Source organism: Heptranchias perlo, chromosome 17, assembly GCF_035084215.1.
Source record: "Heptranchias perlo isolate sHepPer1 chromosome 17, sHepPer1.hap1, whole genome shotgun sequence".
Lineage (NCBI taxonomy): Eukaryota > Metazoa > Chordata > Chondrichthyes > Hexanchiformes > Hexanchidae > Heptranchias > Heptranchias perlo.
This window is the reverse complement of record NC_090341.1, coordinates 14,668,942-14,689,968: the sequence shown is the minus strand read 5'-3', so window position 1 is coordinate 14,689,968 and position 21,027 is coordinate 14,668,942. Positions and strand designations below refer to the sequence as shown.

At 43.4% G+C, this 21,027-nt stretch overlaps 1 protein-coding gene across 3 annotated transcripts in view; it reads left to right on the top strand.

Moving 5' to 3' along the window:
- LOC137334083 (interleukin-17 receptor C-like) overlaps window positions 1–21,027 on the top strand; it is a 54,334-nt gene that overhangs the window by 9,766 nt on the left and 23,541 nt on the right. For all 3 annotated transcript variants that reach the window (XM_067998552.1, XM_067998553.1, XM_067998551.1), the window contains exons 2-9: window positions 6,842–6,863; window positions 9,122–9,265; window positions 12,335–12,430; window positions 14,170–14,294; window positions 15,324–15,435; window positions 16,596–16,640; window positions 18,043–18,179; window positions 19,492–19,548. In XM_067998552.1, the coding sequence (XP_067854653.1) occupies window positions 6,842–6,863; window positions 9,122–9,265; window positions 12,335–12,430; window positions 14,170–14,294; window positions 15,324–15,435; window positions 16,596–16,640; window positions 18,043–18,179; window positions 19,492–19,548 (738 nt within the window). The remainder of the gene's footprint in view (window positions 1–6,841; window positions 6,864–9,121; window positions 9,266–12,334; window positions 12,431–14,169; window positions 14,295–15,323; window positions 15,436–16,595; window positions 16,641–18,042; window positions 18,180–19,491; window positions 19,549–21,027) is intronic.

Genomic DNA, 21,027 nt, shown 5'->3' with positions numbered 1-21,027 from the left:
AGATAGTCAAAATCTTTTCCCAAAGGTAGGGGAGTCTATAACGAGGAGGCATAGATTTAAGGTGAGAGGGGAGAGATACAAAAGGGTCCAGAGGGGCAATTTTTTCACTCAAAGGGTGGTGAGTGTCTGGAACGAGCTGCCAGAGGCAGTAGTAGAGGCGGGTACAATTTTGTCTTTTAAAAAGCATTTGGACAGTTACATGGGTAGAGAGGGATATGGGCCAAGTGCAGGCAATTGGGACTAGCTTAGTGGTATAAACTGGGCGACATGGACATGTTGGGCCGAAGGGCCTGTTTCCATGTTGTAAACTTCTATGATTCTATGATTCTAAGTGGAACCTAAAAGGGGAGGAAAATCCATATTGAAACATACAACGTGGCTGGGGGTAGGTGAAGAATAAATCCAATTGAGTCAAAGATTTATGAATGTGGACCCCGAGGCCCCTCTGCTCTTCCACCCCCCTCAAAATGGTGCCATTTAGATTATACTGCCTCTTCATGTTGTTCCTCCCAAAGTGCATCACTTCACACTTAGCTGCATTAAATTGCACCTGCCATGTGTCTGCCCATTTCACCAGTCTGTCTATGTCCTCCTGAGGTCTGTTACTATCTTGCTCACTATTCACTACGTTGCCAAGTTTTGTATCATTTGCAAATTTTAAAATTGTACTCCCTATACCCAGGTCCAGGTCATTTATATATAACAAGAAAAGCAATGGTCCTAACACCGACCCCTGCGACCTCTCTCCAGTCAGAAAAAAATTCCTTCACCACTTCTCTCTGCCTCCTATCTCATAGCCAATTACATACCTAAGGTACCGCTGCCCCTTTAATACCATGTGCTTCTATTTTCCGAATAAGTCTGTTATGTGATACTTTATCAAATGCTTTTTGAAAGTCCAAATATACAACATCTACTGCACTACCTTCGTCAATCCTCTCTGTTGCTTCATCAAAGAACTCAATCAGGTTAGTCAGACATGATTTGCCTTTAACAAATCCATGCTGGCAGTCCCTTATTAACTCATGCTTCTCGAAGTGAGAATTAATTTTGTCCTTGACAATGGTCTCTAGTAGTTTTCCCACCACTGACGTTAGACTGGTCCATTGTTACCAGGTTTATCCCTCTCCCCTTCTTTCTAATGTGCATTGCATCCCCATCCAGGCTGTTCATTCAGCACTGTTTCATTGCTGATCTGCCAGACACAGTCAAAACATGCTGCTGGATGGACAGACTGTTCCAGCTTCCCCCACAATGCGAACCTTGCCTAGTAGATCAGTATCATATTGAAGAAGAAGCTTTGGTTGATCGCCATTGTCGCAGTCCCCATTTCTGGCTGCCAGAGCATGGCAAGAAACAGTCATGGTTGAGGCTGAACGAAATAAGGGTCTGGGATGGAATTTGTATTCCATATTGAGGGGTGAAGATTAGGAGCAAATTGGATGGAAGGAAAACTGGGTGAATAACAGGGACACAACATAAGATGAGGGGGAGGTACACCACATAGTAATGTCCCAGCACAAAAAGTCAGAAATAATGGTGAGGATGTACTGGCATGGAAATATAACCAGGAATCAGATGGACGTGGAATCCTAGAGCTCAGTGAAATGTATCCGGTGGATGTAATAGATCCCATGGCACTATATTGAAGAAGATGTGGAGATGCCGGTGATGGACTGGGGTGGACAAATGTAAGGAATCTTACAACACCAGGTTATAGTCCAACAATTTTATTTTAAAATCACAAGCTTTCGGAGATTATCTCCTTCGTCGGGTGAGTAGTGAATGAGAGGTTCTCAAATCGCATATCTTATATTAGGCTGGGACACCATCACACCAATCAAAGGTGTCGTTGGTGTTCAGACAGGTTAGCCACGGAAAACAGTAGGTCCCAGTATACTGAATACACAATGTGTCAAATTACACAGACAGAGAGAAAGAGACCCGAAAGGCAGAGAGAGAGAGAGAGAGAGAGAATTTCCAGTTGTATTAAAAACAGATAACTTTTTTTTCCCTGCTGTTGGGGTTACGTGTAGTGTGACATGAACCCAAGATCCCGGTTGAGACCGTCCTCATGGGTGCGGAACTTGGCTATCAATTTCTGCTCAACGATTTTGCGTTGTCGTGTGTCTTGAAGGCCACCTTGGAGAACGCTTAACCGAAGATCGGTGGCTGAATGTCCTTGACTGCTAAAGTGTTCCCTGATTGGGAGGGAACCCTCCTGTCTGGCGATTGCCAGATATATATTGAAGAAGAGCAGGGGAGTGCTCCCTGGTGTTTTACCCAATATTTATCCTTCAATCAACACCTTAAAACTCAGGCCATCTAGTCGTTATCTCATTGCTGTTTGTCGGACTTGCTGTACACAAATTGGCTGCCACGTTTCCTACATTACATCAGTGAATACACTTCAAAAGTACTTCATTGGCTGTAAAGTGCTTTGGGAGGTCTTGAAAGGTGCAATATAAATGCAAGTTTTTTTCTTTTCTTTCCCTATTTTGGGAAAAATTGAGTCAGTTGAGTGAATGAAGATTTGCGGGGTGTGATTAATTTCCTACTGATGGCCTGACTTGATAACTCATAAAGGACTCAGCGTCATGAGTAGGAAGTCAAGGACTCATTCTGCTGGTGGTGGGAACCTCTGTATATACTCTGTGAGACGAAATGAACAATATTCTCCAAGGAAGGAATTAGGCAACACTGTGGAAGTCAGTCGTGTTTTAAGTTAGAAAAGACTTGGGGTGGAACTTTAGGAGGCACTGGACCACCACTGGGGCCTCACTAATTGGTGGCTTATCCGGAAATCACAGGTGCATTACTTGCGCTTTTCTGTCAATGAATGTCAATCATGGGCAAAACACCCACAATTTTCTGATAAGTTACCTGCTGCTTGCAAGGCATCACTAAGTTCCAACCACCATTTTCTTTCTGCACTGCATTTCTTGGCTTAAAAAATGGGTTTCACTCGCCCCAAGCAAGGCAATCTATGCAGTTGATTACTAACCAACTTGTGCTTCTGGGTGAACAATCAGCAAGCGCACCCAAGCGCAAGAAACAATTAACGTGCATCACTGGGATATTAATCAACTCCATAATCTAACAGCACAGCTCTAACAAAGATAGCATGTGTCAAACACTATAGATGTCCACTGCATTTAGGTATGTTTTGGAGCATGCTGTCCATTGTTTGGGTAAAGTACCTCTGTTTTGCAGACTAACTTCTCAAAGGTGAGTCTTTGTTTCAAAGGGTTTTAAACATATGAGTAAATTACACTTTTGATGTACCCAGCAGTTACTGTTTTGATCTCGCTGCAAGAGATGCAGAGACAAAACAGTTGCATAGCGAGGAACACCTATGTAATTTCAAAATAGACTACATCTGTTAGAACTGCAGATGGCTACTCCCCTTCTGAGAAGCATGTGTCATTTTTTTGTGAGAAATATCTCAAATGAAAGCCATTGAAAGGGAATGCTTTCATGACCTAATGTAAAGCTGCTGCCTCATTTGGATTGACTTAAACAATTCACTGCTCCTATTTGTTCTGTAAGTGACCCATATCTGTGAAAAAAACTGTTTCTTGGTAAAGTGTCTGGTGTGACTGATGCTAATTGTCCTCCAAAGTAATTTGGGTGTGTACTGGAATTTAGGCTTGTGATCCAGAGATAGTAATGTGTCACGCTATCCCAGATTATTTTACACACAAGATCATGCACAGTTCATATGAGTATGCATGAGTTTGCCAATGGGAGATGGCTTTGGGCATGAGACAAAGAATCTGGAAAAGCCTGAATCCCAGCATTTAGTGTTGCTCATTTTTTCTTCAGTACAGTACTTTGTACTTGCTATATTAAATTTTGTTTACCATTGATCTGCCCACTTATATATTTTCTCAAACTCATTTGTTAGCACCTGAGCGATCTCCTCAGATTCAGTTGCCCTTTCTAGTTGGTTATCATCTGTGAGTTTGACCAGTTTGCACTTACCTCCTGAATCCAAGATGTTGATGTAAATTAGAAATGACAGAAATCCCAACACTGGTCCCGGAGGCATCCCAAGGTACTTTTCACCTACTCTGACATAACTCCTCAACCAAGTACCCACTTCTTCCCTTTCGTTGTGATCACAATGGCATTCCATTGGCTCTGCTACATGGACAAACCGCTCCGTCAGATTACTGCCCATGCAGTGACGATGAAAATGTATCCCAATCTCCAGGCTGAATTGTAAGAATAACAATTTCAGTGCTACTCATGATGTACCAGGAGATACTGGTACTGTTGCGACAGTCTGGGTTATCTTATTCCAGCTGTTAGCATTTTGGAGGTTGGGGGATGGTGGGAAGCAAATTCCTTCCGTTTCTCTTGTCCAAACTAGTCGGGCAGATGGAGGAAACCATTCCCTGACCAGGGATTGAACTTGTGTGTTGACTGCAGACTGGCACTCGCACAGTGATGGTCAAGTGGCCTTCATGCAGTGACTATAGACTGGCATTTATGGACATGCTACACACTCTGCTTGTGTACTGAGTGCAGTCTGGGACATGGGACTACAGCCTGCCAGTTAGAAGTATTGGGTGGGTGGGGGGAGCTCAATGACTGCAGACTGGGCTTGGTGACAGCAGTGTGGCACCTGCTGACTGCAAACTGAGAAATACAAGAAGTTGGGATAAGGTGACTGCAGACTGAGATTGAAAAGTACGCGATGGGGACTCAGTGACTGCAGATCGATTTTGATGGCTGTTGCCCGGGTCATGTTGGCTGCGGACTAAGAAGTTTGATTGCAAAATATTAGAAGCGTGGAGACTGAGGTTGAGTAACTATAGACTGGGGCTGGGAATAGTGCCTGGTGTGACTGAACTTAAAGGAGTTTAAACAAACAAGAGGAAGAACTGGAGGAGGAAAAGTTTTAAAAAACCAAGACACTTCCTTTTGGATAGAGAGGGACCGCTGCAGATACAGAAATATTAATGACTTCAGTACAATGAAAACACAGAAATATATTTGAACCACTTTTAGGAGAAGGAACTATGTGACTCAACAGATTTTGAATCGCAGGGCTGGGAAGAGCACAGACTGCTTGGAATGTGAAGAATGGCATCTGGCTAAACCAGAATAGGCTGACTTAATTTCCTGTTGGCCAACTGTACATGATCTTGCGTGGAAAGTAATGCTACCCTTCCTACAATTATCAGAATGCTAGCTGTGAAACAGCCATTACAGCAATGATTACTGTTATGCTATTGGGTCTTTTCTGCCCTTGATATCCTAGATACTTTCTGTAATTTAGATTAATCTCATTAATGAGTTTTTAGCTGCTCACAGCTTCAAGACTATCTTCACTCATCCTGATATTTTAGTAAAATGACCAACAGAACAAAACAAAATTTTCTGTTAACATTTTCCTTGGCTGTTAAATCTATCCTTTGTTTCCACAAGATCTTTTTTCATGTCTTTGAAAAGTGGTAGAGCATCACCACATCAGACTCCTATTCAACAAATTTATTAAACCATAGATGAAAAAGTTCATACATAACTAACATAATGCATATATTTTTACAGCAGATATACTGTACTAACTCCTTGAAAGGAAAATAATGTGTTCATAATTTCTATGCCAGTCTGTTATTTTATAATTAACCTTTGAAATGTGCATTTATTCTTTTCTAGTAGTCTCACCAACTGCAGGTAATAACTGGCCTGACATATCTCTTTTTAAAAATTCCAAATCAACTCATTGGCTTGAACAGACCATGCCCATAAATACTACCCCTGGTCATAACTAAGCAAGCCAGTTTTTAAGTGCCCTCACCTGGCATAAACAGTGCAGTAACAGCCTGAAAATGGCGTCGGGACACTTACCGCCCCATTCACACTCGCGCTCCAGCTGCCACCATCTTGAGTAGTGTCTTGAGAGGGCAAGCAGGAGGTAACTTGTAATATGCAAATCAGGGTCATACAATGTACATAGAACCTCGATTTGAAATTTTCAGGTACAAATGGAAGAATCATGCTCCGCCTATTGGTACTTGGTGCTGAGCGGCCTAACCAATGGTCCTTAAAGGGACTTTTACTTTTGTGGGTCCAGGAGGAGCAGAAGGCCCACAAAAAAACTCCAGCTCCCGACCACGCGAGGTACCCCCGGGATCTCCTCCTCCCCCTCCCCCTCCCCATCCCCAGGCTCGACTTGCTGGCCGGCTCCACGTGGGAGCTGGCTCATTTCCTGCCCTCCCACAACCGGTGGGCTTCAGCGGGGTGCTTGCTTGGCGCCACTAAGTCCCACTCATCTGTAATCCATCCTTCCATACTCCATTTGCTCTCACGTTAAATTTAAATCTCAATCTTCATTCACCTTTATGGTCTCATCCCACCCCATCCTACTCCTCAAACTCTATACCGTCTTTGTGAACGCTTCTGCATGCATCCTCGCTCCAGAACCTTCAGTTATCTTGGCCCTACTCTTCCTCCCTAAGCAGCTTTGCTACTTATCTAGTCACCATTTAAAAACCTCGCTAAATCTATCTTTATGACCCAGCTTTTGTGCTCTCCTAATACTGCACAGCATCTGCTTCCCTTCCATGTAGTGCCTTGGGCTGTTTACCACGTTAAAGGCACTATTATAAATACAAGTTGTTATTTCCCATGAATTGTCATTAAAAGAGTAATTTTCCACTTTGCGCTTTGTTTTGTGACAGCTTATAGTCAGAAAATCAGACGTAGCGTACTGGAATTTCTGATACTCGCTCCTGCTGGGCAAAGCTCCTTACTTGGAGGGTGAAATCAAACAATGTCATGATTTTAATGGTTTAAGTTTGGAAATAATTTCTTTCTCCTTTCTTTGCAGGCCTTCTTATGTGAGCCCATGTGTGAGTATTCCATTTTTAATATTCTATTTTATAGTAAGACTTGGCATCTTTGAGATACCAAGAATCTAGCTGTGGATTGCTTGTTGGGCTTTCATGTTACACTTGATCACTTTTAACAAAAAAAAATTAAAAATTTTAAGCCCCAGTTTTCCAATGGCGGCAAAAATGGATTGAACTAGCCTACATCACAGGCTTTCCCATGCTGGCAGCTCAGAGGGCAGTTCGTGTTGAATTTAACAATAGGAGTCCCTTCCCCTAATTTGAATAGGCTACTGCCACGTGAAAAGCTTGCCCAAAGAGCTTGGCCTGTAACACACTTGGCTGGGGAGTGTAAAATCTGGCGAAGCAGCAGGTCTTAAAAGGCTGCAACTCACGATTAATAGGTAAGTTGTGTTAGTGTTCTAAGAGTTTACTAATAATTCAGTGGAAATGTGGGCAGCACTATTACTCTTGATGCCGACTGGTTGGAGGTTCAACTGCAAGAGGTGCACCAAAGGAGAGTGGTCCTGTGTGGGACTGAAGGCTACCCTCCAGTAAAAGTTGATGGAATGAATATAGTCACAAAACTGGCAGACTACGTAGAAAAAACTATTAATTCTTGGAGCAAAATGTCATTTAAAAACACAAAACGGAGACTAGCAACTAAAACTGCCATCTCCCTTTAAGAATCTTACTAGAGCATGCAAAGTCCAGGTTCACCCAGGTTATATGAGTGAGGTCCACACTGTAAGTGGAACCTCCCCTGTAGCTGGAACCTTTGATGTGAGTCATTTTTAAAAATAAATTCTTAAAATATGAGCATCGCTGACAAGGCCGGCATTTATTGCCCATCCTTTCTTCTTTGGAGCAGTTTGATGCAATTGAGTGGCTAATTCAGAGGGTGCTTAGGAGTCAACCATGTCGGTGAGTGTCACATGTAGGCCAGATCAGGTAAGGATGCCAGGTTTCCTTCCCTTAAGGACATTAGTGAACCAGTTGGATTTTTACGACAATCTGACAGTTCATGGTCACTTTTTTACTGTACCAGCTTTCCATTTCCAGATTTTTTTTTTAACTGAATTTCAAACTCTCAAACTGCCATCGTGGGGGCAGAGCCTCAGAAAACCAGAACTCTAATATAAAGATGTAAAATGAAGATGTTCTCCAGAATAAGACGTTACACCAGCCTTACCCTTGTGTATTCATCTTAAAAAAATAAACTGCTGTACTTCATTTCTTGAAATGATTATTTCTGAGTGATAAAATAAGTTCTAAAGCTGATCATGAGATGACTGGCTTCCCAATCATGGGCCTCATATTTCCAGCATTTCTGACGCTACCACAAAGACATAACACTGTCAATTTTTTTCCTTGGAATGCTCCACCCACACAACGCTGCTCCAGGGTTTCCTTGGTATCTCAGATGGATTGTACTGAGCCTGTCCCTGGAGTAGGCATAGGCCCAGCATAAGGATTCAAATGAGGTGGGAGGGAATGTTCCTGGTGTCCTACCTCACCTTCCTCATCATTGGTCCACTGATTGCCTGGGCATGAGAAGCCAGAAGTTGGGGCTTGAGTCATGACTCCTGTAGGGCTGCAAGGGTACCGGGGTCATCCCAAAGATGGAAGAGGAGACCAGGATCTTCACCCTCTCAAGACCATCGTAAGGCCTCAGGGCCAAGAGGGCAGCTTCAGACCTCTTAAGCCTGCATCTGCACTCCTGTTTCTGCCCCAGATCCCAGTGCAAGGCCCTACTATTGCATAGGCCTGTGCCAGGATTGAACCTGGGCAATGCACCGACCCAGAACAGGGAAGTTGGGTGCACTTCTCCTCTTACAGTCTTTATCTCCAGTATTCTCCATTGGCCACAATGATCAACCGGAAATACTGGGAAACTTTTCAACAGTCACTGTCGTTACTGTGACCAGTTGGCAGGATTCTCTTCCTTCCCTTAGGCTGAAGAGATTGCTGATTTTCAATGCCTACCATCTTAGAACCGACCTGAGAACGATCAAGACTCCCACGTGTGGAGTAGATGATTTAAAATTATAAGATACCATGGAATCTACCTTTGAATTCTCTGTGATTTGATAGCATGTACTATTGATTATGGGACAGCTGTTAATACTGCTGTTCCTGCATTTAATGTTTGAGATTCAACATTTTCACTTGGCTCATGCCAAACAGTTATTTTGCTGTTACCCAGTGACCCTTGTACCTTCTATTCTATCTTACGTGTAATCACCATGCTGACCTGTTTCGTAACTCCTATTTAACAGACTGTGGCTCTGAGAACAACAATGGAGCTCTGCCAGTGAACACACTGCTCCCAACTAACTTAACAACCTCCACTATCCTCTACTGCGAGCAGAACAAGGGGTGCATCCCATGTATACGTGTCCAACTGACTGTTTCGCTGGCAGGTAAGTGTGGAAAACTGAATATTAATGTCAAAACTTTCCAAAAATTCAGAAACTTCAACACTGCAATTAATCACTGGGAAACTACAACTTATGAAAAGTTTTCCACTGACACTGAACGTCCAAGGGATTATTTTTAGTAGACCCTGTGCCTGACACATTGGGTGCTAAATTGGGCCCGTTATTTCGGCACTAAAAGGCCTCTCTGACATCCAAGATGGCGTCATGGATGCACATGCACGTTTCCAGCGTGACATGCGCTGAACATCATCTTGGTATAGGAGTTAGCGCAGGCGCAGATAACGAACACTGGAATCATGTAAAGTAGGGAAAAAATGGTTTCAATCAGTGTGCAATGCTGATTTAAAGTGATAGACACCATTTTGGGACTTAATACTCACCTCAATGCACAGACTTAACCCCGACCCATCTGAACGTGTCTTAGAGTGCCTGGAGGACCCGCGCTATTTAATAGGACCATGCAGGATTTACAGGTTAGTGGCTGGATTATTGCGACTGGCTGCCAAGACATTTGTAACTGTTTTTGGAAGTCTCCTACACTTGAATACCAGGACGTGGGGACATAGCCTAACATTTAGAGCCAGGACGTGCAGGAGTAAAGTTAGGAAATACTTCTATACGCAAAGGGTGGGAGACGTTTGGAACGCTCTTCTGCAGACGGTAGTTGATGCTAGCTCACTTGTGAATGTTAAATCTGAGATTGATAGATTTCTGTGAATCAAGGGTATTATGGGATATGGGGCTAAGGCAGGTATATGGAGTTAGGTCACAGGTCCACCATGATTTCATTGAATGATGGAATAGGCTCGAGGGGCTAAATGCCACTGCCACTTGCTGCCTCCTGATATGTGCCACCTTCTCCTGCAAGAAAGCGGGACGTGTGTCTGGGTGATGTGCCTGTCATGGTTGGATAGTGTGTGTGGCATGTGAGTTGCGGGTGGGCAGCTTGCAACAGTGGTAATGTGTAAGGGTGAGAGGAAACATCTGGTTGGAAGAGTTGAGTACTGATGGAAAGAGTTAGTTTGTTGGTATGTTGGTGATGCGGGGTGTAGTGCGTGGTGCAGTTGGTAGGAGACGCCACTTGACAGTTGACCTCACTCACCTTGACCACTCACGTCAAAGCACTGAACTTCTTTCTGCACCACATCCATGTTCGTGATGCTGTGAGCCTGCCATTGACTTCATCCCCTGCTGCTTCCCACTGCCGTTTGGATATATGTCTGGAGGGCCTCTTGTTTCACCCCGCCCTCCCCCCCCCCCCCCGCCCCCACCAGCGGATTTAGGATGTCCCTCCTGTCCACCTCTTGCATCAAGGTCTCTAGTGCATCAGCAGAGAACCTTGGTGCATGCACTCTCTCTCGCCTGGTACCAACCCAGGTCAGCAGATTGGTGAGGTCTGGCATGCAGATTGCAGGATGTGGGATTTAGTAGTGCGCAACCTTAATTCAATGTTTTAACATAACTCATCAGTGTGTAAATATAGGGATGGAACCTACATCTTTGTTTTACGTGTACGATGTCTGATCTCTGTTCAGACTCCGTGCAGACAGTAGACTGTTATTTTCAGCAAATAACAGGTACCAGCTACCTTTAAGAAATTTCTGAGAAACATCCTTCCTTTAAGAGATTGTGCTCCCCCTGGTGGTAGAAAGTGTGAATTGCATTGATTCCACATGCAAGGCCTGGAATGGAACGCTGATTGCAGGTGAGTCCTCGGGCCGGCCGAAACTCGTGTCCTGCCTGCGCAGGGGTCATTAGGTGTGGGGTAATAGCACATCACGCTAGCCACGCCCAAAAACAGCCCTTATCTAATTTTTTTCCCCCCCCATTGCGTTCACATCTAACTCCCTTTTGCTTCAACAGATATTTAAGTAGATTTTGATGAAGCTAGATATTTATCCTCAGAAAATATTTATTGAAATCTATGGCAAAAAGCCAGTTGGTTAAAGGTTTATTTTTGCCAAGAAAAATTGGCAATCAGTCGGAGTTGCATCCTGCTGCCTGTCACCTCCCACTCTTAACAGTGACGGAGAGCCTCAGAAAGAGTTTATACTTTCAGACTGCTTTTATATTCTTGTTCAACTGCTGGCTCCAAGGTCTCCTGCAGCCCGAGGCCAGATGAAGCTGGGATCAACTATTTTTAATTAGATCAGTAGCCAGGAAGACACAACAGAGATGAGTTGAACTCAGCCTGCCTGGGTGGAAAAAGGACGGTGGCGGAAATAAAATTGCTGTGCGCCATTTACCGCCCTTCCCTGCTCCGCTGCTATATTTACTGTGGGCTCCCACTGGGCAAACCATGCACCCACTTGAATCAGGAGGGATCCTCATTGCTGTATGCAAAACGGGGTTCAGCTTTGGGCCAACATCTACAGGCACACTGTCCACTTCGCGCCAGTTTTTGGTGCAAAACCAATTTCTCGGTAACTGTGGAACATGTGTGGCGCTTGCTTCACCCAGGTTATGCTGAATTTGGCACCATTAAGCCCTTGGTTAGCGATCTTCCGGGCATGGAGGGGACCAAAAATGAGCATGGAGGGGACCAATTTCTCCCCCTGTGTTTCTACCCAGCTGAACAAATATCACAGCTGAAGCTAAGCCTAGTGAAAGTAGTATCAGCTTGGCTGGGTTGGTAGCACTCTGGCCTCGGTGTTCAAGCCTCAATCCAGAATTAGAGCACGTAATCTATATTGACATTTCAGTGCAGTGCTAAGGTGAGTGCTCAGATGGGGGTAAAAGATCCTCTGTTAAGAATAAGGAGTTCTCCCGGTCAGCCTGGTTAGCTTTCCTCTCTCAACAGCACCGCCAAAAAAACACAGCTTAACTGGTCAATCGTAGCATGTGCTGTTCCTACGACCTTGCTGTGTGCAATTGGTTGCTGCATTTGCCTACATAACAACAAAATCTGCAGTTCAAAGGTCAATTGGCAGTGAAATGCTTTAAGATGTCCTGAGGACATGGTAAGGTGCCATGTTAATGCAGTTTATTTCTTTAAAAGTATGTTAAAAGAAGAAAATAAGTTGTAACTATAACTATTTTAACCAATGGCAGAGAGCAGATGGAATCTGGGTGTAAGTGGAAGCATATCCAAAAGAAGCAAGGACTTTGACACAGATGAAGGAAGTAGGGACGAAGACTATAATGAAGGTAACAGTTAAAAAAAATCTATCAACTACACCTACACGAGGCGTAAACACAAACCTGCGACCAGAAATCCAGCTTTACATGATCGGTCATGATCTGGCCAGTTGGTCTGGTGAACTCCAGCCAACATTAAACTTTGCTTGATTCAAATTCCAATGAGACAGTGGAACTAACTCCTTTCCACTCAGCCAGAGTGCTGTGTATTCTCCTTTTGTGATGCTGTACCAAGCTTCAATGAAGTGCTATTAAGATGCCTTGTAAGATAACATTGTTAGATCATGTAAACTGTGACAATAATAAAAGGTAACAATTACAACAACATCATTTATAGTGCCTTTAACATAGAAAAATGTCCCATAGTGCTTTACAAAGGCATAATCGACCAAAATGGATGCTGAAGAAAGGAGATAGTAGGAGGGGTGATCAAAAGCTTCATCAAAGAGGTGAGTTTAAATGAGGATATTAAAGGAGGCGAGGGAAGTGGAGAGGCAGAGGCGTTTAGAGAGGGATTTCCAGAGCATGGGGCCTAAACGGTAGTTGGCACAGCCGCCAAGAGGCCAGAGTCAGAGGAATGGGGAGTTCGGGAGGGTGGGAGTGGTTGTAGGGCTGGAGAAGGTTACAGAGAAAGGGAGGGGCAAGAACATGAAGGTATTAAACATGAGAATGAGAATTTTAAATTTCATGCGTTGGGGGGCTGGGAGCCAATGTAGCCAAGGTCAGGAGAGCATTGAAATAGTCATATCCAAAGGTGACAAAGGCATGGATAAGGGTTTCAATAGCAGATGGGATGAGGCAGGGCTGGAGGCAAGCAATGTTATGGAGATGGAAATAGACAGTCTTTGTGATAGACAGGATATGGGATCAGAAGCTTAGCTCTGGGTTGACTTGGACAACAAGGTTGCAAACAGCATGGTTGAGCCTGAGATAGTGGCCGCAGAGGAGGATGGAATTGGTGGTGGGGGTACAGAGTTTGCAGCAGGGCCAAAGACGATGGTTTCAGTCTTCCGAATGTTTAACTGGAGGAAGTTGTTGCTCATCCAAGGCTGGATATTGGACATTGCAGTCTGACAACACCGAGGCAGTGGAGGGGTTGAGAGATGCGGTGGAGAGGTAGAACTGGGCTTTGTCAGCATACATATGGAAGCTGACCCCATGTCAGCACAGCTAGCATGTGGAATTCAACTCCGAGAAGCTGACAGTTTGTGAGAAAACAACTAAAAAGAAGTACTAAAATAGATGGAAAAATACACAGCAGGTACTCAAAGGAAGCCCAAATAAACCTGGCCACTTTATCAGTAAAACCTCAACCAAGCCCCTTGCAGTTCCCCTTTTATTTGGGCTTTCTACCTTTCTGTTCATTCCACATTTTAAAACTAGAATATTAATCAGTATCCTTAGTTTTATTGACAAATCTCTCGACAACATAAAACTAGCTAACAAAATATAATGTAGATGTAAATAAGCTGAACCTTTAATTTTCTTTTCCTTTTATCAATTAGGTCTCAGAAAAAGCCCATTTATTTCCTTTGCTTTTCTTCTCTCCTTCATATAGATGGGCTTCAAGGGGACAGGGAATTCATGAATAAGTGTTTAGCAAACCTTATTCATTGGAAAAAAATTGCCCCTTTCTCTCTCTCACCCATTCTCTAGGTAATATTTTTAAGACCATATGACAAAGTTGAACAGGATGGCCTAGTTAATATTCACAGGTTCTCGGAAACAAAAAATCTTTTTCCTTACAGACTTTGGGTTGATACATGTTTCTTCACATCAGCCTGAAGGTGGGGTGAACAATTGTGTCCAGTTGAAGATTCAATTCCCTCGCACTGATCATGGATACAACAGGTCATCAAGATCCAGACCAACGGTACGTGTGGGAAGAGGAACTGGAACTCCCAGAAAACTTCATATTAGACCAAATATGAAAAAATGGTCCAATAGACAGCTTATCTCAGTGCAGCACTGCCTCACTATGACATCCTACAGGTTCCCTTGGCTTTGAAAATCTAGTTTCCTTGGAAAACTATATGTATCAAGAAATGAGAAGATTGATTTTATTTAAAAATACCTTGTTATAAATTTTACAAACATGTGGTATAAAGTGTTGGGCTGTCAATCTCAACCTGGACTAATGTTTTGAATTCCCTTGTTTGTTTGGGCTAGCTTTGATGTCTACTCAAGCCTATCGTGGAGAAACAGGCAGCAAATGAATGGCATAGCAAGCAGTAACTGTGCAGTACAGTGGGCAGTAACGGAACGATATAGCAAGTAGCAATCAAATCATCGAAGTCAGAAATGGGGTACGCCTGGAAGGTGATCCCAGGAGTACAGCACCTGTCACAATCATGCAACAGCTTTGGCAATGGTTGTAGATCAGGTTGGGCCCTGATAGTTCAGCCCTCTCAGCTAAAGGTGGAATCATGGTAACAAAAGGGATCTTAAAACGATAGCGGAAATCTGTAAAACCAGAACAAGTTAAAGGAGCAACATTTTTTTAAAAAAAACACTGACCTTCTAAACTGAAAGAAATCATGTTGAGGGGAAAGTTGTGCCTCGGTCATCCTCACTCCAAATTAAAGGGCGTCGGGGAATAGGCTATGCAATGCTCGTTTTGCTTCCAAATTAAAGTGGCTATGTTGGGAGCAAATCTAGTTCATTCTCTGCAATGTGAAAGAGACCCATGGAGGAGGGGAGAGGCCCTGCCTCTGTCCTGAATAAAGCCTCGAAGGATCTGTGCCTCACTTACACTGCCTCCTGGTTAAAGAAAGCTGAGTAAGGTAACAAAACATTTTACATGCCCTCCCATCGAGGTAAAGAAGGCCTTGCAGGTGCTAAGGCCCACAAAGAAAAGGAGATGAGAAAACTGTATTAAAGCAATGCTGTTTATTTTTCTTAGGGCACAGTAGAGTTGAGCTGCTTTCAAGCATTCATCAACAGTGAGGTTCTAATCAAGGCTTTCACAGAACCTGAAAACCAGATGCATCTGCAGCACACACATAAAGTAGAAGGTGGGTAAGGCCACAGAAGGCAGTACTGATCCTCAAATTATTAAACCCTCTAAAAGGCAAGGATAGGAACCAAACATTTCAAAGCTGCGAGGCACTACAACGGGGTTGATTCTGAGGGGACCGCTTTCATTGGGTGGGAGGTGGGCGGAGTGAGCTGGCTGCCCACCCGATGGAAGCAGTTACACAAACTGTTTTTGTGATCAGGCCTAACTTGAATTCTGACAGTGAGCTGCTCACTCATTCAGAGCAGCTCCCTGATCGGGAGGGTGAGAAATCTGGTGGCTCCTCCACCAAATTTAGCCTCCCAGGACGGAATCGGGAGGAAGGTACGTGGAGCGTCGTGCATTGGGTGGGGGGGGAGTGGATTTTTGTATGGCCAGGAGGAGGATTAATGCACCCCCTGACACCACAAAAATTATTTTAAGACCTTTTTCTCACCTTTATTTTTTGAGTGTCCTGCAACGCTCCCTTTAAGGACCGCTGGTTAGGTCATTCTACGCTCAGCACCATTGTGCGCAGTATTGTGCAGCTTATGCTCTGCCCATTGATACTTCAAAATTACATCGGCGTGCTATGACATTCTAGGATCTTGATTTGCATCGGGGAATGAGAGTCCTGCCTGTTTCCGGCAGAGGCCCGGACCACCCATCTCAAGGCCCCACCGAAAGGTAGTGTTGCAGAAGTACACAGAACAGGGAAATAAGTGTGGCACTGTCATTTTCATCACACCGCCGCCCTGTTCCTGCCCAACTATGGGGGGCGGGGTGGATGGATGGGGAGAGGAGAGGAGGGGAATGAAATCAGCTCCAGTGCATTCAATAATCAAGAGAACACTTCTCCTGAAGTGAGAAGCTTCTCAGACTTGCTGATCAGGGTCCAGAAGGCTGTTAAATAGTGGCTGGAGTCTCTAAAATCAAGTGATTAAGAACCTACCAGCAAGCTTCCTGTGTGCAGAGGCAGAAACCACTTGCTCCTGCTGGTTAAACCCTTCTAGCAAGCTTCCAGTATATGGAGGCAGAAGTCTCTCTGACCTGTTGACAAGAGTCTCTGGCTGAAGCTTAATAATATCTAGAGATGATTATCTCTGTGTTGCTTTATTAACATACAAAATAAACCTGTTCGTATAGAATTCCTAATGAGTCTGTTTTGTTTCTTTGCAGATTGTACCTTGAAAGATTTTCTGGAGAACATCGAATGGTGCAAGGGTGAGGAAACACAGAATTTGAAATGTATAATTATCAATGATGTAAAAGTGGCGAAGGAAATTAATAAATAGGAAATGGAAAGAGAATTGGAATTTGTAAATGATCAAAGATCATCTCTTAAGCTACAATGAAACAAACAGAAACAGTCAACAAAGTTACATAAGTAACTACAGAAGGAGTTATAGAGAGAATAGTGCAATGGAGTCGGATCAGATGGAGTAATTGATGTCTCAGTCTCAAAGAATTAGTATTGGATGCAGTAGCTGGTAGCTTTTTGTGTATTAAATGGTGTAGTTGAGCCCATCTCTGCTTAAAAAAAAAAAATTGGTATCAGATGGAATAATCCAGAAGAAGGGAGACTTTCTGAGGCAGTGGTCTGATGGAGCAGTTTATATCCGATAGAATAGTTGTGAACTTTCTCTGCCAGTAGCTGGTATTGGACGGAATAGTTAGGAGCTCTTTCTGCCAATAGTTCTTTGATAGATTCTTGCTTGAAATGACCTGAAATGGTGGTACGGTGGAGCAGGACATTGAAACGACAATGGATGATACCAAATATTTGTGGGACATGAGTTCACGTCTACCACTCAGGTGCAAAGTTCAGCTTTGCCACCGTGGAGAGGCAAGATGCTGAGCCATAGACGGTTTAAAAAAAATTGAAGGGAGAGTCATCATTTGGGCTAATCTCATCCGCTTCCTAGTGATTTACTCAAAAGCAGCATGGGTGGAAGTTTAGAATCATAGAATCATAGAAGTTTACAACATGGAAACAGGCCCTTCGGCCCAACATGTCCATGTCGCCCAGTTTATACCACTAAGCTAGTCCCAGTTGCCTGCACTTGGCCCATATCCCTCTCTACCCATCTTACCCATGTAACTGTCCAAATGCTTTTTAAAAGACAAAATTGTACCCGCCTCTACTACTGCCTCTGGCAGCTCGTTCCAGATACTCACCACCCTTTGAGTGAAAAAATTGCCCCTCTGGACCCTTTTGTATCTCTCCCCTCTCACCTTAAATCTATGCCCCCTCGTTATAGACTCCCCTACCTTTGGGAAAAGATTTTGACTATCTACCTTATCTATGCCCCTCATTATTTTATAGACTCCTATAAGATCACCCCTAAACCTCCTACTCTCCAGGGAAAAAAGTCTCAGTCTATCCAACCTCTCCCTATAAGTCAAACCATCAAGTCCCGGTAGCATCCTAGTAAATCTTTTCTGCACTCTTTCTAGTTTAATAATATCCTTTCTAGGTGTTTTTACCAACCCCGTTCCCGTTGAAGATTGAGATAATAAATAACAATCTTAACCCTCCTTAGACCCCAAGATACAGTATAATTTTAAAATGTGTTGGCTCATATGAGATTCCTTCATATCAAACTCCTTATTTCTTGCATTACAGTCCCAAGTCTAAATGTCACATTGGAAAACAAGATACAAATGGCTGTTGTTAATGTGCCTCAGAATTGCTACACAAGGTTCAAGTATGAGGTGACGCCAGAGTTTGAGAGCAAAAACCCACTGGATACTGACAAATTGGTAAGTAGCATTTTTTAATGTGAGATCGTAAATCTGTAATACCTGTAAATTCCTTAAAGTGCGAAACTTTCATCAAATTTCAAACCATCATATAGAATCAGAAGTCTACCCTGTAATTTCCCAGATGATGAGTACCACCGTTATTTGCTGTTGTAGAGTGGCACTAGGTGGGGGCTGAATGTTTCTCCACTACGACGGCAGTAAAAAAATTGATGGGAAAAAGACAGAAGAAGAAAGGATAAAAATAATAAAATATGTACATATTTGAAGTACAAGCATAGCCATGAGTAGTGTGGCCTCGGCTACAGTTTGATCTGGAACAGGTGTCAGTATTGCCACTGATTGGCTTCATTCAAAGTCTACCTCCTGCCAGCCAGTCAACTATATCAGTTCTTCTCCCCCTCCCAAGCATAACTCCAAATCATGGTGAGTGAGGTTGTGACTGCCACTACAGCAGTCTAGGAAATCCTGGATCTATCAAATTTGTTTTTTTTCAGCATCCCCTGAAAAAATTGGGAAGACTTCATTCTTTCCGCTTTGCAGGTTGGAGCCACGGGGTTGCCTGAATCACTATCTGCTAGCGTTGAAATTTAGAGGTCCCAGGCTGGATTCACATGGTTGTCCCAACATTTTATTTCCCAGTTACACAATCCAGACAGCCTAGGTTGGAATTAAAGGCCTGCTTGACACTCTTGATTTGACAGCTTTATTTGGGTAATTTTGTTTCTTTCTCAGAACAAGCTGACGTTTCAACTTGACAGCCTCAAAATCCAAATGTCCCAGACAACCATACCCTGTAGTCGACATGCTTTATAATGCGAAGGTCCAGAATTCGAGTGTAGGCCTACCAGATACTCAAGCCTGGTGATTTGGTTGCTCAGGTCTTGTTTGTTAGTCCACTAGATGAAACATCTTGTGACGAAAGAAATTTACACCTTTGACGAGTAGATTTGAGTGAAGAACAGTTTGGAGTCTTAAAGTTGTGACCGTGTAATTGAGAAGTCATTGCTACAAAAAGACATTGAGGGTGGAATTGGTCTTGGGTGCTCGCACGAAACAGGTGACAGCGAATTGGCTGCCCCTTTTTACACTCCACCTGATTTTTATTGTTCCACTGACTTCAATGGAAAAGAATATCGAGCAGGTTGTAAAGTGGGCTGCCGATTCGCTATCAACTGTTTTGCTTGATCGCCCAAGACCAATTTCGCCCCCATTGAGTTGGGTAGCCTGTTAGTTGCTCTTCAACAACAGTGAAACATGGCTTTTTCTTATAAATCTATGAAGTAATAGCTCTTTCTTCTTGTTTATCTAGAAAGTGACTGAGGTGCGTCGCAACTTCTCAGAAATTGTCCCTTGTTTGTGTATGGAGGTATGTGACTGCCATGTGGCTCTATCTAAAATATTAAGATAAGGATTACTGAAGGCCTCTGTTTCAGAATACCATGCATCACATCTAATTGTTCCATGAATGAAGCTTCATAGGCTGAATTTTCCTTTGATTTACTGCCCATTTTGGGGGCACTAACGGTTACCACCTCAACTACACAGGTAAAAACGTACATCAGTATTATCCTGCAGAAATAACACCATTCCCATTTAACGCTCACTAGTAGCCGCCCTGCCACATTTAAATGGGGTCAAATAGGTTGGCTAACCACCCCCCTCCCGCCCCATTTTCCCCAACTTCCACCCTAAACCTGACCCAAATTAATACCCTTGCTATATAAGTGGCGTTATGAGCTGTAGGGGGTATCCCTCAAATTGATGCCACATTGAGGAGGCCAATTTATTTGCTACTCTTGAAGGTTGATTCTACTTTGCCTACATATCATTTTAGTTGTTTGATGTTTGGGCGGTAGAGGCAGAAACCCTCAACTCATTTAAAAAGTACTTGGATGCACACTTGAAGTGCCATAACCTACAGGGTTATGGACCAAGTGCTGGAGAGTGGGGTTAAGCTGGATAGCTCTTTTTCGGCTAGCACGGACACGATGGGCTGAATGGCCTCCTTCTGTGCCGTAACTTTCTATGCATCTATGATTCTATGTTCCGGAGTGTCTGTTAGGACTTTTATTACCGTTTAGTCAGTTCTCCAGAAAGTACATTTTTGTGCAAGAGACATGGATTTCCTTTGTAAGACAGAAGTTTACAGTTGTCCTGCCATCATCCAACTGCCAAAAGTTGCAAACACACACAGAAATGAACTTAGAACTCTACTTGATCAAGTAGTGTTTACTTTGCAGAACAACATTCAATTAGAGGTGCCAAAGAACCCATTCACCCAATGTACAACTACTGCTTAACACTGTATCCACCCTTTGTGTCAACTAACTTACTTATCAGAAAATGCTAGAAACACTCACCAAGTCAAGCAGCAGCTGTGGAGAGAGAAACAGAGTTAACTTTTCAGGCCGATGACCTTTCATCAGGACTGGAAGCTGTTGAAGATTTACAGTTTTTAGAGCCAGGGAAAAGGGGAGTGCAGGGAAAGAACAAAGGGGCAAACACGAGAACAGAAACAGAAAGCATTGAAGGTGAACAGGGTAAGAGAGACAAATGGAAATCCCTTCGGAGAGAAGAGCAGAACTTCTTCAAGATGGCATTCCTGGAAGGAAAGTGACAATGAATCTTTAACATTAAAACAAAAGCAAAATACTGCAGATGCTGGAAATCTGAAATAAAAAACAGAAAATGCTGGAAACACTCAGCAGGTCAGGCAGCATCTGTGGAGAGAGAAAAACTTGCTGTAGCTCCTGGTCTACTACCACAAGGTGCTCTCTGAGTCAAAATTCAGCGATGGATGGCTGGTATGGTTCCCCTGGAGCCTTAGAGCTGAAGAGACTCTCAT